General features: G+C 39.3%; 1 protein-coding gene across 6 annotated transcripts in view; it reads right to left on the bottom strand.

Moving 5' to 3' along the window:
* The window catches only part of MCTP2 (multiple C2 and transmembrane domain containing 2), a 233,829-nt gene that overhangs the window by 106,621 nt on the left and 103,765 nt on the right, over positions 1-23,443 (bottom strand). For 5 of the 6 annotated variants that reach the window (XM_047794408.1, XM_047794405.1, XM_047794409.1 and 2 more), the window contains 4 exons: positions 23,133-23,297; positions 20,701-20,831; positions 11,225-11,411; positions 8,557-8,650 (listed from right to left, as the gene is read on the bottom strand). In XM_047794408.1, the coding sequence (XP_047650364.1) occupies positions 8,557-8,650; positions 11,225-11,411; positions 20,701-20,831; positions 23,133-23,297 (577 nt within the window). Of the gene's footprint in view, positions 1-8,556; positions 8,651-11,224; positions 11,412-20,700; positions 20,832-23,132; positions 23,298-23,443 lie in introns of those variants that run through there. The other variant, XM_047794410.1, reaches the window with a different exon arrangement.

Genomic DNA, 23,443 nt, shown 5'->3' on the forward strand with positions numbered 1-23,443 from the left:
GCTGCTGGCCTACACCACAGCAACACGGGATCTGAGCCGCGTCTGCAACCTACACCACAGCTCACGGCAACGCCAGATCCTCAACCCACTGAGCAAGGCCAGGGATCGAACCTGCAACCTCATGGTTCCTAGTCGGATTCGTTAACCACTGCGTCACGATGGGAACTCCTGAGAGAGATTTTAAAGGAAAAGAAAACATTGATCTCTCTTTACCCTGGACCTAACTTCCAAGTTTCTCCTATCTTTCCGAGTGGGTTGTGAGTTTCTCTAATCCAAACAATGGCCTCTGTGGCTTCCTGCAGCTGAGAACCTGATCACTATGGCAGGTGTCCAGAGTAGGGGACAGACAGGGTTCTTCCTCCTCAGACCGTGATGTCAGCAGGGGAAGAGGGCTTAATTTTGTTGACATGTTAAAATGTCTGATGTTCTACTATTCTAGCACACAGTACAAACAAGAATGGGTGACACAAGAATTTTCTCTTCTTTTAACTCCATTCCCCTGTCACCACTCAAGTTCCATAAAACACTACCATCCACTGAATTTGCCTAACATCTCTCCATTTTCACTCTTGTACTCCCAAAATCTTTGCTCTTCACAGGCACCAGAATAAACTTGTATTTAAATTCAGAGCCAATCACCTCACTCCCCTGAAGAGTTCCCTGATTCTTCACCTGGACCTGCATGTTCCTATATAATCCAGTCCCACCTAAAACATTAGCCTCCTCGTCCCTGAGGACCCTCCGGCTCTCTTCTCCAGTTTCCCTTGTTTGCTTGACATCTTGGAAAAGCCCTGCAGGCTTTGGGACAGACTATTCCTCCTTTTGTTTATTGTTATTTTATAACCTTTTTTGGCCACACCCTTGACAAGCAGAAATCCCCAGTCCTCGGGAAACCGGACCCACAGCAGGGATAATGCCGAGTTCTTAACCAGTTGGGCCACCAGGGAAATTCTGTTCCCCCTCTTTTAAAAAGCTTTTCCTTCGTCTCTCGCTGACATCTCAGCTAGAGCATCACTTCCTGCAGGAACACCAGTCAGGCGTCCCTTTAATGAACCCTGGCCCTCTGTTCTTGACCTTAACAGTGTCACTGTCATTAGATACCAGTGGGTTAATTAGTCACACCATGTGGAGGCAGGGACCAAGTCCTCCTCTCCACCATGTCACCAGGGCTTACCACAGGCTCACACACAGAGGATGTACACTTGCTGAGCAAATTAAGACCTTACTAAGAACCCACTCAGTAAGATTAGTTGTTAATTCCTAGAACGACATAAATGAACTGAACTCATTCATTCTCAAGGTGCCAGTAAGTTACAAACTGCTAAATCTTCTGTAGACTCTCAAACTTTACATCCAGTAGAGTCCATGTTCCTTGGCAGACTGTTAAAGCAGATGGCCTGCCAAGGCAGATTTATATAGTTTGGGATGTGTTTTTTAAAAGTTGGTCTTGATTTGGGCTCAGCTATCCATGAGGTTCTCATGAAAATTAAGAGCATTAAATCATTACTGCTGAGCTTCCTAGAAATTGCAATTACAGTCATCCTTTTGAAAATAGAGCATCTTTAAGAGGGGAGGTATTGCTACAGATACAACGTCAAAAAGAAGGCAATGAAAACAAACTGGGAAATGGATGCATGATTTAAATTCCCAGTGAACAATAACTATAAACTATAGCACTATTCCTCTTCTGACACAAGCAATCTTATGCTTCTAAAAAACAAAAACAACATCAAAAAAGACATAGCCAGTGTTATAATTTACAGATACTACTCAAGAGTCACTATTGTAACATATGGCTGAAATATTTCTACTCAATAACATGGTATCTAAATGCAGTATTTTGCCCAAAGGTTTCTCAAAACAGTAATTTTATGTATAACAAAAAATTGATGAACCCACAAAAGTATTTTATATTGATGAAACTATTATCCAGATTATCAAAATGTGGCTGGCAAGCACTAAACTGCTTTAAGTATGAGACTTTTCCTACCATGAAGCATATTTTTTCCTTCACGTTTATCAGGCAATAGAAATGGAAACAAAAAGAGAACACATTATAGAGTGGTAACTATAGATTTCTAAAAGTGGTTGAAAAGCTGAAAGTGATTAGCAATGCTGACATTTCCAACATTTAAAATTAGAGAAATTATGAACAAAATATCAAGTAAAAAATAACCTGTAAAACTCCCCATGTCAACTATAATCTAGAAAAATAAATTTAATAAAGCATGGGCATACCATTTATTGAGCATGTAATATGTGTGAGGTATGTTTATTTAGGTTTTAATTTAGCCCCCAAAGTACCCATAAGGAGCTAGAAGCATAAGTGGACCCAAAGCCAGTATGTGGTAGAACCAAGATTTACACATGGCCTTCTGTTTCTATACATCTTCTATACTATAATATATAGAGATTAAAATGAAAGGCAGGAGTTCCCGTCATGGCGCAGTGGTTACCAAATCCGACTAGGAACCATGAGGTTGCGGGTTCGATCCCTGGCCTTGCTCAGTGGGTTAAGGATCTGGCGTTGCCGTGAGCTGTGGTGTGGGTCGCATATGTAGCTTGGATCCAGCGTTGCTGTGGCTGTGGCTGGACCCCTAGCCTGGGAACCTCCATATGCTGAGGGAGTGGCCCTAGAAAAGCCAAAAAGCCAAAAACAAACAAACAAAAAATGAAAGGCAGCTAACACAAAAATAAAGGGCAAAAAAATGGGGCTAATATTCATCTTCAATAAATAAATTACTGAACAATGATTTACCCAAGGTATGAGTTACAGTCTCTTGGAAAGGGATCATGTACTTAATGAATGAATGGAGAATGTGACCACAGTCCTGGCTTGGCAAGCCTGTATGTGTAACAGACAGAGAGCTCCTCCCAATGGCACTGCCAAAGAATTGGTGAACTGGAAATGCCACCGGATTTTGAGCCAGGTCGTCATTTGCATCACTGATACACAGCACCCCCTAATGGCATGCCATGGTGGAAGAGGAAGGGCGAAAGGCTCTCAGGTTCCCTAGGTTGAGCTATAGTAGTTGCACATTTCTTGAAGACCACTAGATCTACCAAGCTGACATTTCTTATGTTGAGATGAACTTAAAAAGCAGTTGGGAAGCTGTACTGGGCTCCCTAAAAAAAAATACTGGGTTCTTGAATTAAACGTAATTTTTGTTTTTCTGCATCAGGCACTGTTATGGCTCCTAACACGCTTATTTATCAAATAAGCCTACTTCACTATAACCCCTATTTTTCTTTGAAAACATATTCTTCTCTCTTCCTCTGATAGTCTCCTATTTGGAGATTCTGTTAATTTGGTAGTTGTCTTGTTAACACTGCAACTAGAGAAAGGGTCCAAATGACAACCTTACTGCCGAGAGTCAAGAAAATCCAGATAACATTTGGGAAATTTCTGTTATTTATGAATAGGTTTTGTACAGCAAAAGTGTCCAAAATTCACAATGATTATAAAAATGTCCCATCTTCAAAACAAGTCACTCCAAACGGTGAGAAAAGATGGTTTTGGTTTTTGTTCCTTCTTGACCTCCTGATAACTCCACAGCTTCTCATCCTGACATACATATTATTATAATGACATACAGATAAAAAAATTAAGACAGGATTGTGCTACAAAAAGAAGGGCTACTGGGACTCATACTTAATTATGCCTTGTTAGATTTCTTACTATCATCCTACACTGAGGTGGGCTTTGCAGTGCTGCTCTGCTTGTTCTTTTGCCACTGCTGGTACAATGAAGTAAAAAAAAAAAATTCTTAAGTTTTATTGACCCTCTTTTATGTCAAAATATTTAATGGGTAGGGCCCTTTTGCTAGTGGTAACAGGGTGAGAGACCAAAAGCAGAGAAAAACTGAATAACCCATCCTACCACTAAAAGATTCCTTGGGAAGAAGGGTACCAACATATGAAAACTAATTTAGAACAAAATTAATACAGAGAAAGCTTAACTAGTAGGCAAGATGATGTGTGAAACCCATATTTTGATTCTAAGAACATAAGAGGAGAGTCATTAACTATTAAATTTTGGCAGGTGCGTTATGCCAATGGAGGCCACGATAGTTTTGACACTGATATCCTGAAGTAGCCCCTACTGGGTACAATCCTGGAAGCTTCCCAGAATATTCTATCCCTTAAAATAAGGCTACCCAGAACAGTTCTCTGTATATGTGCCGAACTTGGTGAACAGTTTCCTACTTCACTGTTTGATCTCTCAATAGGTAAGATAAGTGTTGTCATTTGAACTGAAATAAAGTTCTGACTAGAAAACTAATTCAGCTCCCTAACAATTTGTCTATCTACCTACATTACACTATATTATCTTTTTTTTAAATGGCCACACCCACGGGAAGTTCCTGGGCCAGGGACTGAAATCTGAGCCATAGCTACAACCTGTGCACAGCTACAGCAATGCTAGATCCATTAATCCACTGCACCAGACTGGAGATCGAACCTGTACCTCTATGGTGACCTGAGCCACTGCAGTTGGCTTCTTAATCCACTGTGCCACAGTGGGAACTCCATACATTTTATTGTCTTTTTACAGTCTATAAAAGAATTTCTGCATTGTTTTTGTTTGGTTTTTGCTGTTGTTTGCAGCAATATGAATCCATGAATCTGGTGTGCCCCTTGGCAAAGTAGAAGATACAAGACCCATCTCTCTGAGGGCTTCAACCATGGGGAGGGATTCTGGTGCACCAATCATTTCTCAGCTTTGTCCTGAACAAAAGCAGTCCTCCCTCATTTTCTTATTAGAACACGGATACTTTCTTCCCAAACAGCTGAGTTCTAAGACCAGTGGCAGCTGAGTGAAGGATGTTGGCTCCATTAAACATTATAAACAGCTATGCTCACCTTGGGTTTCAAAGTGCAATTTATCATCTGCTTGGTGAATCAAGGCTATGGCCTCATTTACTACAGAAATAATGGCATCAGACTGGATAGCCTATTACTTAAAATTTTTAGGTTATATTGGGTACAAGGTATTGGTGAGACAAACACTTTAATAAAAATATCTGACAGGCTCTACTATTAGAATAACTGTGTATGGCTATCCATTTCTCATATCAGTTGTAGAGAGCATTAAACTATCTTTCATCAATTTTAGAGGGATGGCCTGCAAGAGAAGTTAGATGACCACTGCTTCTTTAAAATAAAAAGTCTTCTTACGTACAAACAAGGGTCTGACACACAAAAAATGTGAAGCTATATACTAGCACACTGAAAACTTTGTTATAAATATCTTAATATTGGTAATATATGTAGACATAGGTTATTAATATCTTATAACACATTTGAAAAGGTACACTAATATTTTTATATAATTTTTTCCAAAAATTTTAATAGAAAAGGCATTCACTTTAGTGTATGTATTATTATTCCAATGTTCTAAAATACTAGAAAAAATAATGAGGATTCAATCTCTCGAAAGTTTAAGTTATTTTTATGACCATATAATCATAACATCAATAACCATGGAGCAGAGTGGCCTGAGCAAGTGATTTTTTTTCTCTCAATTGTTCCTGGCAAAGACATAAATGACTTTACAATTGGCAAACTACTGACAACAGGGTTACCAAGTGCATTCATTTCTCCTCTAGGACAAGCGGTCCCTGCCCTCCACAGACTGTAACCTTGACCTCCCTATGGACCACTGCCAAGCTCTGCCCCCATGGACTTTTGCTTCATCAGGGTCCCTGAATCTTAGGTGACATAAACTTGAAGCATCAGTGTTTCTGGTTATTTGGTGCTGTTTTTAAGAAACAAACAATTAACAAAAAAAGAAAATATTTTCATGAAAAAAAGAGGTATGAAGGTTGGAAAGTTCCCTTTGCACTCTACAATGACCATCGCTGAGAATGCCCTGATTATGCAGAGTAAATGCAGTTCTCTGTTTACAAGGGTGAATGCTTTGTTCCCTGAGCAACTTCAGTGAAACATTTAATTTATAAAATAAGGCTGACTGGAAAGGCTGGGTATAAGGTGTAAATAGTTACTGATTTCTTAAACATTTCTGGCACTGGCAGTGACGGGTACCTCTTCTAATCAAGTGAAGCTAGTATTTTTTTTTTAATTGTATATCAAGTGTATATCAAGTGAATTGGTACCAGTAATAACAGCAATTGTGTGCGTCTCCGCTCTATAGTATGATCACTAACATCCTGGATGTAGTAATTATATCCCTATTTACTACCTCATGGCAACCCGAGTCCATTTCTTTTGTCACACAGAAAAGTCACGTTACAACTCTGGGGATTAGGTCCACCTTGTGGCTCTGAAGCAACACCTTGGTTTGGAATAGACTATGGGAGCCTGCCATCCTATAAAGAATATAGACTATGAAATGTGATTTTAAAAATAAAAGATCATTAGGATCTAAAGACATGTTTAGCTAATGACAAGGATCTTTGCTTCAATTCAGAAGAGTGATAATTTTCTTATAAATAATACCGTGATAGTAAAACACCAGGGCATTTAGCCAAATCACAGAGCATTATTGGATTTCCAAACCACTGCTTTTTTTTAACTGTAATCCTTTGGTACTTACCTTGATGTATTCCAAAACTATGCACTGAATATCTTGAACACAAATAAAATGACAAGATGGTAACATTTTGCTCCCAAATTATTCTTCTGAAAAGAAGGTTTTGCCTTTATAGACTGGCCTTTGCAAAGACTCCCATTTTCCAGGTTCATTTCCTATTCCTTTTATTTTCATAGTCAAAGTACTCTTTGGAGAATTCACACTGGCCTAACACAACCTTCATAAATATAGTTTTGGAGGTGCTTTATGAAACTCACCTGATAGGATGCATAAAGGATATAGTTGTAAACAAACCCCCCCCCTTTTTTTTGACTTTTTAGGCACACACCCATGGCACATGTAAATTCTTGGGCTTGGGGATGAATCAGAGCTGCAGCTGTCAGCCTACACCACAGCCACAGCAACGTCAGATCCAAGCTTCGTCTACAGCCTATACCACAGCTCATGGCAACACCAGATCCTTACTCCACTGCGTGAGGCCAGGGATCGGACCTGCATTCTCAAGGATACTAGTTAGGTTTGTTACCACTGAGCAAGGACTAGAACTCCTAAACAAGTCTTTTAAAAAAACTTTTAATGCACTGTAGTCAGTTCCAACTACAGAAAGGATTTTTGAAACTACTACTTGAAGGCATAAATGAGTTCCTAGGGCTTGAGACATTAACAATCACAGATTCAAAAAGTGCTATATCTGAAAACTGAGATGGAAGTAAAACATAACTTGCTCTGGAAACCTAGGAGATAACTCTAAATGTGCTTTAGTGATGATGAAACTACAAAAATCAAAGGCACATGTGAAACTTCTGAATTAAGCATTTTCATAAACTATAAGTTTTAAAAGAAAGGAACATATCTGAATCAATATAAGACTAAACGTTTGCAAGTAAATTGATGAACATTAGAAGTCATTGAACTATTTCATCTACAACTCTAAGAATTTATGTACTCATATTGCCCCCCGCCCAAAATGGTTGCATATTCTCACTGGGCATATCTGTAAAACTGAGATCACCTTACTTGAGGGGTTTATAGAGTCGTGATTGCTACTGGTTCTTTTTTTTAAAGAGAGAATGAGGAGAACTCCTTTTGAAAAAAAATATGCATTTATAGTTTCCATCATTTTTGTAATATAAAGTGTTTCTAATTAACATTCTCGTTTCCAGAGTTTGAGCTACCTCAAACTTAGTCTCAGAAGTTCAGAGGTTATACAAATATAGTATCGAAGGAAGGGAGTAAACCACATTCTAAAATTATGAAATAACAATGGCAAAATGCCTCTTCTATCAATAGACACATCCACGTTGCATAATATTCTCTGCACTTATCAATTTCCTTGGTAAAATAAATAGCATCTGTCAAATGTTAAACTGTTAGTACAAGGGAGTAATTCGGCAATGAGGCGACGAAAGGAGAGCCATCCTCCTGATGAGACACTGAAATGTCTGGATTACGTTCCTCATAGTCAAGCATCATTCAGCACAAGGCCTGTCTGCCCTAGCCTCTGTCTGTAAATTCAAATCAGTGAAGCACAAGAGCAGTTTTGTGTAAGACAATGCCAACGGCAGAATGGTTCCATTGCCAAAACTGTGGTGACTGTTACAGAGAAGTGCCAGCCAGATTTCAGCCCCCTGCATGGTAGCCTGTGAAGAATGAAACACTCTGCGCACACACAGCATGAGAAAAGGTAACAAGCTGAACCTGTCTTTTGAGGTCCTATAGAAAAGCTTCATTAAACATATCATTTAGCAAATAAAGAAGCCAAGGCATGAATCAGCCACAAATATCTTTGAAAGCCAAATGGGCTAGCACATTATCTAGTCATGATAAAATTATTTGAAAAAGACAATTCTGTGAAAAAAATGCGAAGTGAAAAAATTTGGCGTCTGCACCTTTCTTTCTTCTATGGCCCTGAAAGAGTCGGCTTGCTCTGTACATGCTTCTACTGAGTAAAATAGGAAATGAACAAAAATAAAAATGGAGAAACAACTGAAAATGGTGTATACCTGAGAAATCTGCTGCTAAGAGATCTACCGCCTTTAAAACCTTCACTTGTAAAAGGCCGACGTCCTTCATATCTTTCAGGGAGTTCTGTAAGCACTGAGGGGGAGAAAAGCAGATCACAAGTGAACACAGCTCTCTAATATACTGTTTAACACCACAAAGTCCTACTGGAAGTACATTCTGGATTTATCATCACCTTGCGCATGCAATGCTTAGAAAAGTTCCAAAGGGCATGACATCAGTCAACAGGAAACTCAGGCATCTGCAGCAACCACATTTAAAGTGACTGAGAATTAATTAACTACAGTTTCAAAATAAGCAAATTACAAAGCACATCGCCCCCTGGTGAGAGCACAGACATCCCACCAGGAAAATGGGTGTAGAACTACATTCCTTCCCTTTCCCTGCTTCTTTCTCTTTAAATTAACTTTGTAATCACCCAAAAAGGCAACATTATTCTGACCTAGTTAAAGCAAACTTTATGGATACCAGGGGACTAAATGTGGACCCTTCAGAGATATTTACTACCACCAGAAAGAGTAAAGATAGAAATAGAATGAATTTTCTGGTCCATGTTGGAGCCAGCTCATTAAATTAGAGACTGGGCATCTAAAACCACTCTGTTATCACATTTACTCTAATTTTTAGTTTGCAAGAGCCAAATCTTTAATATATCTACTGCTAACTCTTAAGCATGTATAGCAATATTTGGATGTCTACGGTTTTTGTATTGTTTAGAAATTGTGCATGTAAAAGATAAGCAGATAAATTCTCTTTGAAGGCCTCCAAAATATATCTGCTGAAAAAGACGCTGCTTTCAAACATTTAGATACAGTATTTCCGTCATCCTTAGATAACAAAAAACTTGTGGAAAATAGACCCCAGGGATATATGGAAGGTTAGTAAAATCCTTGTTATTTAGGTATTTCAGGACAGAATAACAAAAGCTTAATAATAGTTAAGGTTTGCCTAACATAATATGCACTATTCCAAAGAAATTCTAAAGAAATTTTGAAAGTTGTTTCTTCAAACTATATCTTCAATCTAAAAAAAACACCAAAAAACAAACAAACAAACAAAAAAACTGGTGTTTAAGCTAATATGGAGACATTTGAAATAAAATACTTTCATAATTTACAGGTGAAATGCTTCTGAAGATTATCTATTCTTAAAATCTAAAAAGGAGTTCCCACCGTGGCTCAACGAAAACAAATCCAACTAGTATCCATAAGGATGCAGGTTGGATCCCTGGCCTCACTCAGTGGGTTGGGGATGTGGCATGGCCATGAACTGTGGTGTAGGCTGCAGACATGGCTCTGATCCCGAGTTGCTGCTGCTATGGCATAGGCCAGCAGCTGCAGCTCCAATTCGAGCCCTAGCCTGGGAACTTCCATATGCCATTAAAAAAAAAAAAAAAAAAATCCAAGGATCTGGAACTTCTGTCTAGTAAGGCAGTATTCTTTCCCTCTAACATGCTGGCCAGCTCACCAGCTGGAAAAACCTCTTGATATTTCTATTTTAATTATAGCTTCTTCAAACCTTTTTTTCAATTAGTATTCCTCAAATCCTGAGGCATTAGTCAAAGCAGTCATCATGATCTTATGCAATGTCACCTTATACATGCCTGACCCTCTGCATGAATTCGGTAAATTTTACAATGTATCCATGGGAAAGTTTGGAGAAGTTATTTTATTTTTCACTTGCTTAACTAAAGTCATCAAAGAGAATAGTAAAAGGATTTACTGTCAAAAATTGTTTATTAGAGTTATGTCAGCCTTGCATGGAGAACCTATGTTGAGAGTAAGATGTGTGACTAAGCTTTGTACTCCCGAAGATAAAGGATTATTCAATTAATCAATACACCTGCACAGTGAAGGATCTTGGAGGCTCCAAAGTTTATGCTGAGAATAACATTCCTATTAAATAGGGATTCATCCTTACTTCATTTTCATGTCACTTTCCTAAAACTTGCCTTTCATGTGTATGGCAATAAAACAAACATTGATTTACAAAGAAGACAGCATTTAAAAAAAAAAAGAAAGAAAGCAAATACAGACACCTAGAAAGCCAGAGTACAACAACAACAACAACAAAATGACAAGGACAAAGCTATTTGATTTAAAAATGCAAGTGGACTTTTAAGCACATTGTAACTACTCAGGCAAAAATCGCAAACTGCTCTTATCCAGGGTAGTACAGAATAAGTCTTTCATCCTGGTCTATGGCTTTGCTTTGCTTTATAAGACACCAGTGCTTTCTCACTTGATCTTAATAGGTCCTAGAAAAGTATCTACAACCTTGCAAACATTCACATTTGGTTTAAAAAAAGTGACTTTTGCGAACTTATATTAAAATTCCTATTTATGTATGCAGACATGCTAAACAAGTATTTGCCTCCTTGAGGATATTCAATTTTCTCCAAAGAGATCCTGAATACTGAAAAACCAAAATACCTCTTTGGGTTTTAAAATCGGAAGGCAAATTCTAATCTCTTTCACCTTCTCACTAATGCATTAACCTCTAGGTCTGCTGTCTTGTTTTATGAGACATACCATTAAACTGAGGACAAAGATCTCTTTTGATGCAGTTTTTCAATTCATAGACTTTGTTCCAACATAAAAGTGGTGGTGGTGCGGGGTGGGGGTGGGGGTGACAGGGTGAGGCACTCACAAATCGCTGGGCGATCTGCTTCCTTTCGCTGGGGTCTGCCAAGGGGCACACACACAGATCTGAGACTGAGACTCCCGCACAGGGCGTGAGGGTGATGAGCATCAGGAGAGTCCCCGGGCAGCTCTCCAGGGGCAGCTCCAAGCAGTTGGCTTGCTTGAGCGGGAGCGCTGAGATATCCACTTTACACCTAGAAAAGTTGCAGGCATCAGAGAGAGAAAAGTGAGTAACTGGTGGCGGCTGCAGAGACTCCAAAGCACCTGATTTTCATGTCACCCTCCCTGTGAAACCTCGGGCTGTCTGGACACGAGCTTGTTGGGCAGTGAAGGTGGCAGGGGCTCCCCTAGCAGGTAATACTCCCTCCCAGCCTAACACAGCCTACAGTAAGGAGGGGAAGAGGTCAAGAAAATCAAAGAAAAGGCAGCACAGAGAAAGTGGCAAATGAACAGAGAAGAATCACATCTTTGCCAAATAAGGTCGGCAGAAAAGCAATGAGATCAAGAACTAGGAAGAAAAAAGTTTCAAAGTTTAAACATGATGGATGCGGGCTCTAGAAGGCTTCTTTGTGCAAAGTAAGAGACACCGGTTCAAAAAAAGGAGGAAAGACAAGACAGAAGCCATGCATGTGGGAGAGGGTTAATGGAGAAAGCATTTTCTTCCAGATTCATGCCAACTGGAGAGTTTTTATTTAAAGAAATGTGTTAAGGTGTTTTCCTAATAGGCACAGTTCCACAGGGTTTCCCCAGGTGGATTTCTGTTGGACAAATGGAGCATGAAGTGCTGTTGATTGATCTCATTTCAGTGGCACTGCCAGAAAAGGCTGTACCCAATCTGCTATAAATTCCATGTTTTCCACCTCTTAGCAGTCAATGTTCTGGCGATGTCGAAAACCTCAAACACATTTAAATACAGAAGCAAACACCCAAAAGGGGGAGTGAGGTGTTAAGCCATTTATTTGCTTTAACACGGAAAACTCTGGGATTGCCTGGACCACACTTGCTTTATGTGCAGGTGGGTGAGGTAGGCCAGGCTGGGTAGAGGCGGGGAAGTGTGTGGTTTTAATTCTCATTTGACATCTATGGTTATTGAATAAGATGACTATTCAAGACATTATTAAAAAATGGAAGCACTGTCTCACAATGTCTGAAAAAGATGGATCCTTACCCTAAATCATCAATGGACTTTGTAAGTTTGCAGATAATAAGAACCAGGCAAACTTACCTAATATATAAAGCAATGCCAATTTTGAACCAGATGGATATGGGAACAGTTCCCATTTAATAAATTTGAAAGAAAGCTTGCAATGCCTTCCCAATTAAAGAGAAAAATATCAATAATATTAAAAGTCTATACTAGTTTTTACTACAGAATAAAAAATATTCTAACAGTGATCTATAACCATAAAATTAAATATATATGGGTATTTATTTCCTAATTACCAAAAGTGATTCCAGTTATGAGAAAAGGTAACAATTTGAGCTTTGCATATAATAAATTATTCAAGTATTTCTACTGGAGACATACTAAAACATATATATATATATATTTTTAATAACCCTCTCTGATTTGAATCAAAACTTTTTTTCTACAGCAATGAGGAACATTTCAAAGTTAACATTTACTGCTATGAAAAGAGGGTTAGTAAATATTTTTATTTCATAAGCAAGTATGTAAGTGGGGAATTAATTTTACTTGGAAAGAAATGTCAAGTGCTTTAACTATGCCATTTCTACAAAACTGAGTACCCGCAAATTCTGAACAGGTATAGCAGTAGCACATTTGCTTAGGAATACTTTGCTAAGTATTATTTCACACTGTTATACACATTTTCATTTAATAAAGCTCTTTCTTTTGGAAAGATGAATGGTCCAAATTTGTAAGAATTTTCTGTTGGTCACTTTTACTAGTCCAAAGTAGCAACAACCTACTTATGACAGATTCATTTTAGTATCATTAATTATGGTGTTTTTGTCCTTTGAAGTTTACCTTTTTGTGTGGGGGTGACTTTATCTGTTTTCTGAACAAGGAAAAGTTATTTACAGAGACAGGATCTCTGAGAGCAAATAATGTTTAGGAGTCAAAAATGATGAGTAATTAGGCAATAATAAAATTTTTCTTGGGTAATTCAAAAAAGACCTGATATTAATTCTAAAGAGTCATCTAAAAAGTCTGTGGGCAATATTAGCATATTTACAATAACTCTGCAAACTCTCCTACTATTTTTTTAAAAAAAGTACAGCTTACTAGAACAGAGCTGTTTAATATTATAAACAAAAGTTGAATCATGTACCAGATGAAATGAAAAGTAAATACTGGGTTTCTTCTCAGAAATTATACATTTTCACAAACTTTTTAGTCATTTACGCCCACTGCAAAACTTCTGCACCTATCTCATTTTAAAAAGATTATATCGATAATGAAAAAAGAGCACCTGCCCACAAAATAGCCTTGCCTATTTAAAGTAAAAGAGCCCCCATAAATTCCAGGTTTCAGGACAAACTTAAGGGATTCTACATTCACAGTTAACTAACTAGTGAACAGCCAAATACTTTTTTACTTTCTTAGGGATTTGAAAGAGGAAATTAAATTTATACATTGCCATCAGGTCAATCAAAATTAAACCTTGATCCTTTTGCACATGGATTATGACCCAGTCTCTTAGGGTCCCTGCCGCACCATATGAATTAATTGATTCTTGCAACACTGATGTCTTTAGTCTTAAGAATTAATTTAAAGCTGCCCTTCCCCTCGTGTTAACCACTGGCTCCCCGCTAAAGGTGATTATCTATAAACTTTCTAGAACTGAACTCTTCTCTCCATCTCTTCCATTCACCTGGCTTCCCCATTTATGTTCACATTCTAGAAGAAAGAAGGAAAGAAGAGAGTAAGGAGAAATTAATTTCATACAAAACTCTTTCCTCCAGGCCTCCTATGTTACTCTATTTCAACCTCAGTCCACACTGCTTCATTCAGCTCATCCTCACATCTGAAGGAGAACCAGGATGCTTGGGAGGTGACCCAGAGGCTAAAGAATTATTTCTATTAACCCCAAGCTAGGAACTGGTTACTATATGATCAGCAAAAGCAGTAGAAGGGAAAAAAAAATAATTAAAGGACTTTTCTTTCAGAATTTCAGATACTTCTGCTACAGTACTCATGAACCTTCTAAAGACAGGTAAGTATGTGAACAAAATGGCTTTCTTTGGGCTCAAAGAAAGATAAATTCCTTAAAATCTTTAATATTTAAACCTTCCGAAGTACATTCCTCAAAGATATTTTGAATATAAATCTTAAAGAGATTCTGGGTTGCTTTTTCCATTTTCTAAAGTGTACCAGATTCTACCCTGAGAAAATACTAAATAAGTTGGTCAGTCTTAATTCTTTTTCGTCATCACTGAAGGACTACAGAATCTGCTGTTCTTTCCCAGGGCGTTCTGTCACCTGTCTCGTTGCCCATTATGCGCCAAGTGCAGGGTTAGCCCTGAGACTGCCTAGAGCAGACACAGCCCAGCTCCTGGGCAAATCAAAACACCACCTCCTCCTTCCTTCTTTCTCATTCCTACAAACACTGCTCACTCACGTTCTCACTCTTCAATCCCAGAATTTTACAGGTGTTGCTATGTATGTTCTTTTCTACTTTGTATACCCTACATGTCTTCCCAAACTCTACCCAAATGGCAACCTTGAATGAGCATTTATGAAAACTTAACTTACTACCATGGATGCAAATTTTCTTTGAAAAATAAGCTCAGTTTTCAGATATGTGGTTAAGGGGCTCTCATAAGGAATGTTCCAATTAACATTAAAAATCACACCAACACTAACAAATGATAGGCGCTTAGACTATTTTTTTCCATGAAGAGCTGGAGAGTTAAGTATTTTAAGTTTGTGGACCACAGGGTCTCTGTTGTAAGTACTCACTCTCCCCCTGGTAACATGAAAACAGTAGCGGACAATGTATACAAGTGAACAAGGCTGGTTTCCAATAAAACTTTATTCAAAAACAAGCAGCCGTCTGGACTTGGACCATGGGTCCTAGTTTATTGACCCCTGACCTACAGAAACGTTGATTAATTCCACTGTGAATTATAGCAATGGAAGCATTTAAAATTTTTACAATGTTGGTGGCTGACGGTACAAGTACATTGATAAAGATATCAGATACAATGACCTAAGAATAATTTTTAAAAAATATTTTTAACTCACCATAACCCAAGAAACTCTGGCCAACATATCCAAAGATGTGTTTGTTAACAAAAATACAAAAATTAAAAGTTATAAAACTGTTCTAAGAGAAACAATGTGGAAGACACATGCTCAGAGCATCCACGTAAAAAAAATTTGAGTAGTGAGCATTAGCAAATTAGATATGTGTTCTCCCGGCATCTTGTGTGACTTCACACACAAGGGAGTGACCATGTCTGGACTGTTGTTCAGAAGGTGCTACTGGCTGGCCCTTAGGTGACCAGGAAATTCTCATTCCAAAGTCAAATCTTAGACTATTCAATCCATAAAAGCTCCACGGCCATAAAAAAACTTCACATTATGAAAATAAAAGAGCAGGACACCAATGCGTTTATGTCTAGCCAGGGGCTGCCTTGTTCATCTGTAGGGGATGGAATCCGATGGCTTTGTGACCTCACTCCTGCTTTCCTCTCTAGTCTGACTGCATGACATCACCTACCCTTCTCATTCCTTCCAAGTTTTTCAGAAAGTGTTCTCCCTCCTCAGCCTTTGCCCATGTGGTCTCATCTTCCTGGGAAGATCTTCCTTCAGGCTCCTTGCCAGGCTACCTACCGCCCATGTCACACGTCTCGGCTTAGACTCTGTACTTTAAGGAAGCCACCCCTTCCACCCCCAAGATGCTGTCTGCTCACAACCCATTAGGACCTGAGGATAGGATCCACATCACGACCATTTTCCACTGAAGTCCCTGTACCTGGCAGGCTGGCTGAAACACTGTGTGCACCATACTTGTTGAATAAAATGAACAAACAATTGAAGCCTAGTGGAAAAACACAATTCAAAGTCAAAAATCCAAGTAATAAAGTCACTGCTTTCTGTTAACCAACTAAATATTCTGTAGTCTATATTTCCTCTCTTATATAAAAAAGAAAGAAACATATTAACTAGATGCCTCCCAGATGGAAAAGTCCATGGTTCTATTTACCTGGAGAAAAGAAGGACTAAGTTACTTTTTTTTTTTTTCTCTGCAAGCTTTTTTCCCCCCTCTGCATATATTAAAGCCATCCCCTCTGGCCTAGAGGCAGTTAATGTGCTGATTTAGCGTTGTTTCTGACCTCCTGTTCTTGTCGTTCTCCATTAATCCCACCGCATTTTAATGTTTTAATTCAACACATAATTTTACCATATCAGTCAGCCAAACCTGCTCAAGTTCCACTTGCCATGATAGCTTTTAACCTCTTATTCATTACCATAATTCTATGTTTTATATTATAGACTGGTCAGCTTTTAACTTAAATGCAAGGGGCAAAAAAGAGTGCTATAGTTTTAAAAGCTGTAAATCTCAAAGGCTCAGGAAGGGGGTGAACAGGAAGAAAATGGTGACTGTGTCAAGCCTAGCTGTAAAAGCAGATCAACGACCTGGGGTGCAATTTGTCCAAAGAAATATTCCAGCCCTGATTCCCCTCTGCATCAGAGTCACCCATAAACTGGTAGCATGTCAGAGCCACTTTCTAAGGCACCACGTGGGACTGAGGATTGGCTGAGGCAGCCTCCTTAAAATGATCTTGGGCACTCTCATTCGTAACTTATCCAAATGAAATTAAGTCTAGAATATTCCGTAAGAAATTAATTACCATGAAATGTAAAATTAACTTTAAGAAAACAATATGACTCTTTTAAAATGACACAAGTTGACAGGGGGATTAATCTATGTTTCAACTCTTACCATTTTGTTTCAAAGTTGGAGCAGGTTATGTATAGCTTTATTTCTTACTCCTAAAAAATTCACCTGGACCACTGATGGACTCATATAGAAAATTGTCTTCTTTATGGCCCATGAATAAACTCAGAGTTAGGAAGCACCCTGGTTTCGGGGGTGGTGGTCTGCCCAGGTACCTTCATCTCACCAACCCCGACCTCCTTGGGAGCTACTTGTGGCTCAGTGGAAAGCCTACAGACAGACCATGGCACAAGGGATTTTGGAAAGCTTTCCATGACTTAGGAGAGGCTACAGGAGGCTGGCTCCTAGGCGGGGGCCGTGTCTGAACCACCGGCAAGCTAGCAACACCAATGCCAATGTGCTTTCTTGTCACAAAACTGACCGCTGCTCCAGCTTTCTGTCCTCAGATACAAAACTCAGCATTGTTCAGGCTACTGCTCTACACTGCTCAGTCCTCCAGTCAACAAATGTCCATCCTTCCCACCTGAAAGATATGCACTCCTCACTTCTATCAAAAAAAAATTTTTTTAAGTCTATACTGTTTTGAATTAAAAAATATATTGAATTTTAACTAGTCATATTTCATTTACTTACATGGCATGGTTTTAGTTGTGGGGATCTGGAATTACCATACAGAAAAACCTCACAATTAATAGGGATAATAAGAGCTACCAACGATACACACTGTTGCTGAGTGCCATGGTGACCTGGAGGTTGGCCGATGACCCCATTACAATGATAGGAAACCACAAGGAAATTCATCACCCAAGGTCACCTAACCATCCAAAGCTGTGGGTACCAGCCAGCCCAGGATGTACAACTCCAAGGGTGGTGTTGCTTCCCTTATGTCAAACTGCCTGCCAGGGGGAAGCTTCACTGAGGAGACTTTCCTGAGAGGCCATGCAGAACTTTAAATTACCAGCATCAAGGTGTCATCCAACAACAAAATCTCACACGGGCTTCAGGAGATGGTTAGGACTCATTCAATATTGCCGAAGAGCCTCCTCATGTAAAAAAGGTACTTCCCAGTAATTAGGAGATAAAATAACTGAGCCTTAGAATTACAACCACAAAGAACAGGAAAACAAGAAGTGAGCATTTTTCAAGAAGAAGGAACAGCGAGTAACAGGTCTGTGATATGCACACGCAAGCACCATTTCTCTTTTAACGCTGACAAGCAGTGTGTATTTTAGGGTAGGTCTTATCCCACCTGAAGGTTCACTCAGGATAAGGCAGTGCCGCCAGCTCCCAAGAGATATTTTTATTATCTTTTAGACCTCAGGAGAGGAAAAAGGAAAAGGATAACAAAAAAATAAAAAATAAAAACCTTTAAAACCCATGAAGAGGAAGGACAGAATGGGCACTAGGGCAGGTATACGTCTAAGTTACAAACAGGAAATAGCTAAAATAATAAATGAAGACCCAAATGACAAAACATGGCATAAAAGGGACACCTCAAATTATTTTTTGTGTCTGTAAAGAAACTCAACACTCATCTGGCAAAGCATTTCCTATTCTGTAAAGGAAACATGACAGCACAATGACACACAGAATGAAAGGCCATTATTCTCCACACCTACTAAAATAACATGCTGGCCATCCATCACTGAGGACCTAATTCCCACCATTCAGATAACGCTTTGGGACACAGAGTTCTCTGCATTGTGCATTTAGGGACCTCAGCCTTGCTCTGCCAGCCAGCACAAAGCTTCCGATCCTCCAGCCATGGATGTTGGCAGCGCACTGGTATGTCACAGTGTTGACAAGGCTGGGAGGCACTAAGAAGACTCCGCAGTGTCTCAGTTACCCCGTATCGATGGAGGAGGCAAAGACTCATCACCATCTGATAGGCAATACCTGTCAAATGCCTGACCACAGAAGACCTCCCTCCTGGGCTAGAGAGACCTGCATGAGCTAGTGTGCTACCCCCCAAAGCACCAACCTGGCCCAGGAGATCTCCAAGGAAGTGTGGGTACTACCTGCTAGAGCAGCACAGAGCAGGGCATAAGAGGCCCATGCAAGCAGGGCAACAGGTGAGGACACACGGAGGAGGAGGTGCCCAGGTCTCAGCCGGGGGCAGTGCTGTCCTAGTAGTGGGTGTCTCGACATGCGTGGATGAGCTGTGTGTGTTTCCATGCAGTAACTGGGGGATGTTACTGGCATCAGGTGGGAGAAAGCCAGGTTTAAAAAGCATCCTGGAACATGTCAGACTGCCCCACACAAGGGATGCCTCTGCTGAGAAGCACTAGAGGAAGGTTCCATGGCTCCAGACTTGACCCATCTATCTCAGGATGAGCCACTGAGGTGAGATGGGCTGACAGCAGCAAGGAGAACTCATGGCCACACACCTGACTCTGCTAAATATTTTATACAGAAAAAGCACTGCATCAGGTACCAGGTGTGCTGGGTCTCACTTATTTCTGCCTCTCAATTCCTTGTTGATGGAAAAACATTTCACTTCCATGGGCCTCTGGACTTCCTCAACTGTAAAATGCAGGGGTTCTACTGGACGAGTGGTTTTCAGTCTTAAAACTCTTCCCTCAAATGGAGCCCTAACGTACAGCACAGGTAAAAGTGCAAATGCCCTGATTTTAGGAGCTCCCCCCTGCTCTCCAAGGGGTGATCCCAAAGCACCCCCCTGAACGCAGGCTTCCAGTAAACTGAGAGCTTTTAAAGGCTTAGATTCTAAAGTTAGGATTAGTGGACAAATTGTATGTATATGGGATGAACAAAAGATAGTGAGTGGTTTGCTGGGGAAAACTTGGTTTTTGAGAACACAGAATCCTGACCCTGGCACTCCCTGCTCTGAAGGACGCCCATGGCCAAGATGATTGCAAACTGCTTACACTCCCGTTTCCTCATTTGTAAAATGAGAACGATGCTGCAAACTGGCAGAGCTATGAGAAAGGTCAGAGATGACGAATGCTTCCACCAGCATCTCCTTCATGCTTATTGGGGCCACCAAGGTGCAGGTACAATCTCATTTAACTGTACTCTTACAATAATCCTATAAAGAAGTGATAATTCAGCATTTTTTGTTATGTATGGTGAGCCCCTCGATTACACTGGGAGGGTCCAAAGTAAAGAAATAAAACCAATTTGGCCTCAATAGATTCCGTTATGGTTTGCCACAAAGGTCATCAACAACACTGAAAAGTCTCCACCAATTTAGGGCACCTAGCTTCCCAGTGTTATTCTATGGTATCTTACTAAGGGGCACAACCAAAATCATAGTACACTGGAAAACCATTACCAACATTTCCCAAAGAGATGTTTAAGATGGCACACTCTAGGTCTTTGGAGAATTCCCGACACCTACAATTCTCTTTTGCTTTAGTCAATACTAAATGGCATTTACCAATCCAATAAAAGAGAAAAAAAAAAAAAAAAAAAAAACTTTCCCCAGGTTAGGGAAAAGAACTAAGAAGAACAAAGCTAACTAAGACTTCTTGGGGGGTGGGAATATGAAGTTTCGCTCTAAACCCAGACAGATAAAGCATTCTCTCAGACCAGTCTCGTGCAGACCTAAGCGCCACACACGTCTCCCATGGTTTAGAAAGCAGAGCAGACTCACGTGCCCAGACGCTCCTCGTGCTTTTTGCTGTCCTTTCCCCACACTTCAATGTCCAAAATGCCCATCCTGTCAGAGAAGTAGTGAAAGTCAAACTGTTCCCGCCACTGCGGATTTGCACTCTTACACAGTGTCTAGAAAACATGCAGTTATAGTATTTATTTTCTTAAAATGGCATTCATTGCTACAGCAGCTACACATTCATTTCATTTCTAGATTGCAGGAGATCATAACCACGGGCCTCTCTCTTATAAAGTTAAACTCTTCTTTTCGGAATGAAAGGGACTTTGAGGTTTCAGCAACTGGCAAAAACTCATTCTTGTAGCTGACCCCCATGTCGACTAATTTATCCACCAAATTAGAAAGAACACTGCTATCCCACATGAAACCAGAACTTTCAGAATACACACATAGAATATATATATTTGATATACATTAATATATATTAGACACATATAATAACAACTATTGAGATATATCCTCTATATTATATTTTTATATTATGTATAATATGTAAAGAGGACATACCTCAATAGACATTTTATAGTTGTTCTCTCTTTAGAAGATACTACTAGTTGGTTAATCAAATGCAAGGAACATTTTTATGGGCACATCCATCCAGGGCCAGCTTAAGAATTCCATTAATTAAAGAGTTTGGAGTCTTAATTAACATCCATCAGAGGCACTACGTGGGAAATCCATAACTTAAACACTGCCGCCTATTTTTCAATCCGAGTTTACTGAATCCAGTCACTAGAGTGAGAGGAAGACTAGGAAATTCGACTGCAGCCAAACCTAAAAATTAAGATGCATGGTCTGAAAATTCCACAAGTGTTTCTGGGTTCTCCAAGAGTGATTTCAAACTGCTTATGTGTTTGATTCACTGGCAGGATTTTCATTTTTGCTTCCTTTACACAGAGATTCGACATGTGATAAAAAGTGAGCAAAAATGCGGGCCACTGAATATCAGGATCTCAGGGCAGAGCGTCAACCAACTTTTACAGCCTGGGGCTGAACAGCCCCACATGGGAAGAAAATAGGGACAACTCAGACCTCAGCTGCAGACAATGTCACATAACATCACTTATGTTGTTTTTCATCATCACAGAGCTTAAATATATCAGATCACAGAGTTTAGGAACCAGGGGGAAAAAAAATGATTAGATGACAAATTAAGTGCAATATTCCCCAAGGGGGAACGTGGCAGATACCGGGGCTAATTTTCCACTTCACCTTAGTCTAAAGGGGTAAGTGCGCTTAGTGATGAATAATTTCTCTATAAATCCTTACCCTGATCCTGATGGGCTAAAAGAATCTTCGTGGAGAGCTATGGGTTATCCCAGATACACTCACTGTAAAGTACAGCCTGAAACTAGCTGGTTAAAATAATGAGTTCTATATATTTCCGCTCTAACGCGCCTTCAAGTTTTTACATTTCTTAGGATAAGCTATTCTTCAACATGAGCTTCATTTCTCTGCTCCTTGTGTTAGAGTAAATGACGTTTAATATCTGATTTTGCACTGTCCAGCAGAGACAGCCTCTTGCTGCCCTAAATCACTCCCAACTAGGCTGCATCAGTTACATCCTGTACACTGGAAAGCACAAACTGAAAATACCCTCGGGCCTATTTTCAAAATCTTCCACTGATGTTTTTCTTCCTATGTGGCTTTTGGCAAGTGACTTAACTTTCAAGTACCCTAGGTCCCTAGATCCATAAAACATAGGAAATATTCCTGTCTGACAGTTATGTAAAACTAATTAATTACCATGGTTTGGAGACTAGGGTTTTTGAAATAAAAACCACACCGAATTACTAAGATTAAAAATTAAATGGAATTTGGATCAGTAGAATAAGATGACTGATTTTTAAAGACAGCTAAAAATGCCATTACTTTTGTTCAAAACAAATCACTCTTAATACTTTTAGATAGTTGGGTGTTTTAAAAATCACAGCAGAAAAACAGCAGCACTGGAGGTCTATTTCTGGTGTTCACACTAACATGTTAGGGAAAGCAAAGAGTATATTATGCTGAAAATATTTTCAGTTATCTCAAATATTTTAATCCAAATATAACACACTATACTACTTTATTTCTGTGGGATTTTAAAAACATTTAGGAATCCTTTTCCCGTATTCTATGAAATACAGTTTGCTTATTTTCTAAACAAAAATAAATCATGCGTTCAAATCTATTATTTAATAAGCTTTCTCCAGCAATAGTTACTATATTAAAATAAATTACACTATGCAAGCCAATTCCCATGTTAATAACTGTGTCTATATGATTATTTTGTTTTCTGGGATGCTCCTAATACAGGTAGGAGGGTTAAGAATAAATTCTGTTCTAGCAAAATTTAGAATGGGAAAACATTTCCCCCCCAATTTTTTTAATCTTAAAGATATTGTTCTCCTTAAGGAATTGACAGAACTTACCTTACTTTTATACCTCTGATCTCCCAGTTTTAACTGGACAAACATCTCTGTCATGCTTCCTCCTGAGACATTCTTTCCTTCCAACAAAGTTATACTTATAATCCCGTTCCAGAGTTGGTTCTTTTTCAAGGACTCTGAGAGCCGTAGGTTGCGTATCAAAGAGGACTAAAGCAAAAAATAAAGATGACGTATAAACTTGCTGATAATTCTTGAGTGTGACTTTGGTGATCAGAGGAATTCCAGCTTTCAATATTTGATTATAAATAGCACTCCCTGCCTGGGGAAAGTGTTATTATTCTTCATTGGTTTTG

The sequence above is a fragment of the Phacochoerus africanus genome, chromosome 9 (assembly GCF_016906955.1).
Source record: "Phacochoerus africanus isolate WHEZ1 chromosome 9, ROS_Pafr_v1, whole genome shotgun sequence".
Taxonomy (NCBI): domain Eukaryota; kingdom Metazoa; phylum Chordata; class Mammalia; order Artiodactyla; family Suidae; genus Phacochoerus; species Phacochoerus africanus.